Source organism: Montipora capricornis, chromosome 5, assembly GCF_036669925.1.
Source record: "Montipora capricornis isolate CH-2021 chromosome 5, ASM3666992v2, whole genome shotgun sequence".
Taxonomy (NCBI): Eukaryota; Metazoa; Cnidaria; class Anthozoa; order Scleractinia; family Acroporidae; genus Montipora; species Montipora capricornis.
Window position 1 is genome coordinate 17,504,789 of NC_090887.1, and position 2,500 is coordinate 17,507,288.

The 2,500-nt window shown below is 36.7% G+C and overlaps 1 protein-coding gene across 1 annotated transcript in view; it reads right to left on the minus strand.

Annotated features, from left to right (window-relative positions):
• Positions 1-80: 80 nt before the first annotated feature.
• The window catches only part of LOC138049718 (phospholipid-transporting ATPase ABCA3-like), a 42,444-nt gene continuing 40,024 nt past the window's right edge, over positions 81-2,500 (minus strand). The window contains exon 45 of the mRNA XM_068896120.1: positions 81-1,160. Within this exon, the coding sequence (XP_068752221.1) occupies positions 1,080-1,160 (81 nt within the window). The 3' untranslated portion in view covers positions 81-1,079. The remainder of the gene's footprint in view (positions 1,161-2,500) is intronic.

Genomic DNA, 2,500 nt, shown 5'->3' on the forward strand with positions numbered 1-2,500 from the left:
GTACTACCGTGCAAGTGGAGGCCCTTCGAGTCTTCGTGTTGGGGTTTAGACAAGGACAAACGAACAGTACAGCTGTATTCCTTTGCGTGGTCATGTCCCGTTCTATTTAATGATGCTGAGAACGACCATCTACAGAGAAATGTACTCGTTTAAAAATTATTTGCGCCAAAATTACATTAAAATGAACACTAGCATCCTGGTTAAATACAAATAAATATGATTTTTCGCAACGTATTGTGTTTAAATAAGCCATAAATAACGCTAATTGCATGTAAAAATTGGAAACAAGAGGTTAATTTTTCTCCCTCTAAGAAGGCACGTCAGCTCAATGAAATGTATTATTGTGAGAAAAAAAAATTACAATTATAACAGTCCCGCAAAGCGGCCTTCCAGTATAATTGAGATTATATAAGGGGATCGAAGCACAAGTGAACGGCCAATTCCTCTTGTTTTTCATATATTTCGACCGGAATATGTGAAATATAATAATTACCTAAAACATTTCGGAAACAAATTTCGTATAATCGAAAGTTTTCTGATCCTGTGGAGCCTTAGTTGCTTAATATAAAAAAAATGAAAATGTTTTCAATTAAGTGTTTGAAACTAAGAGCAAAATGATCTATCATAAATTTGCTGCAGGTCAGTTTTGAACGTAACATCAAGACCTGCACCCTAAGTTAAACCCTTTGGATCGTCATGAACGCTCAAAATATTGCCAATTAGTAAGCAAAGACACTTCCATAATTTTAAACAAAAAACAAAAATTGATTTTCATCGTACTTGCACTTCAACACTCAAAAAGCCATTTTACAGTCCTGGGTGTGAACGTAAACGTGAGATACCTACCACGGTGGCCGTGTTTGGAAATGAAATTCAGCCCTTCTGTCGAGTGATAGGATAGTTCTACAGCCAGCTAGTCCAAACTGATTGGCCTATTAAATTGTATTTCTGTTTACGTTGATTTTGAAGTTGATGTAAAACTTGTTGTTCATCTCTCAATCAGCAGTTACTTGCAGTTACAACTCAGAACAAAACTGTAAAATGGCCTTTCGCAAAGAAGTTCCAAATTGTTTCTTGGTTTAGCAAGGGAAACATCCACAGCGCTTCTTCACAGAAGTTCTTTCCTCAGCATGCTGTGCTTTGGCGAAGTTAATGAAAACCTAGTTAACAAACACAAGGCACTGTTAAATTGGTTTTAACCAGGCCACCTCTTTGGGTCTTTCAATTTATTTTGAAAGGAACCTTTCCCACTTAGAATTCGTTTTACGAAACGATGTGTATTTTCCAGAAGACTTTTAAGAGAAAACAATCTTAGTGGCCCATCCCTCCTAGTGAAACAAAATTTAACGTCGCCCACCCTTGAATCCAAGCTCAAATAAGCACAATTTTAACACAAAAAAAAAAACAATGCCTCTACGCGCTGTTGAAATTTTGGCACATTTCTTTTCCGGACATGAAAGACCGACAAAAAAATCTCAATTTTCTCTCCAAGATACGCACCGTTTTATACCAAGTTTGTTCCTCAGTGAAAAAATTGCCACACCTTTTCCAAGACGAACAATCGCGAAATTATTACAACAACGCAGTTATATATTAAGATAACTTATTGTCGTCATCTTTGGTAAATATACTTTGTAACGCTTCGATAGTTTCACCGTAGTATGTTGTAATTACCAGGTATTTTAGGCGTGCACGTAAGGTGTCTCAAGGGGCTAGGAGGGTATTTAAAGGGGCTAGGTCACGCAATTTTAGGCAATTTCAGCACTGATCGAATGGTCATAGAGTTAACTAAAATATCAAAATAACTGTTCAAAACTATAGAAGAACTCACAAAACACAAGGAAGCCAAGAAGGGACATGGATGGACAAAACTGGAGAGGATTGAAATGGATTGAATTTGGGTAAATTTGAAAAACGTCGGCCCACCTTTTTTCAAATTTATATCAGTCTATATCAAAATGTCATTTACACAGCTGGAAAATCATTCTCAGTTGTTACGTGGCCGTGATTTTGCAAATGAAAGACTCTTGCTCTGCCAATTTGACGTTTAGAGCTCATAATTAACAAAATTAACAAAATTACCTAAAATAGCGTGACCTAGCCCCTTTAAGTAGTAGATAAAATATGAGCGGGAGATCTGTATGGGCGTTTACAATGGCTCGCCATTGTAAACGTCCATACAGATCGGACGCGAATATTTTATCCTGCTTGTGAAATGAATACATTAAATTGAATGCAAAGTATTGTTATTTTAATCAGTAGAGATCTGTATCAAAAGTTAATGAATACTAATTAGCTGAGCAGGAGTTTGTATCAAAAGTTAATTCTACTGTTTAATAATTCAGTTGATTTGTATTGGGGTTCACAGTTGTGTACATGTGATCTGAATACTGTGCTGGGATTGGTTTGCACCCTCATGAATTATTACTGAATTTTACAAGGTCTGCTAAGATATGCAAGAGTAGCCTGCGAGCAGGCTCTCTCTCTGCGGTGGGAGAAA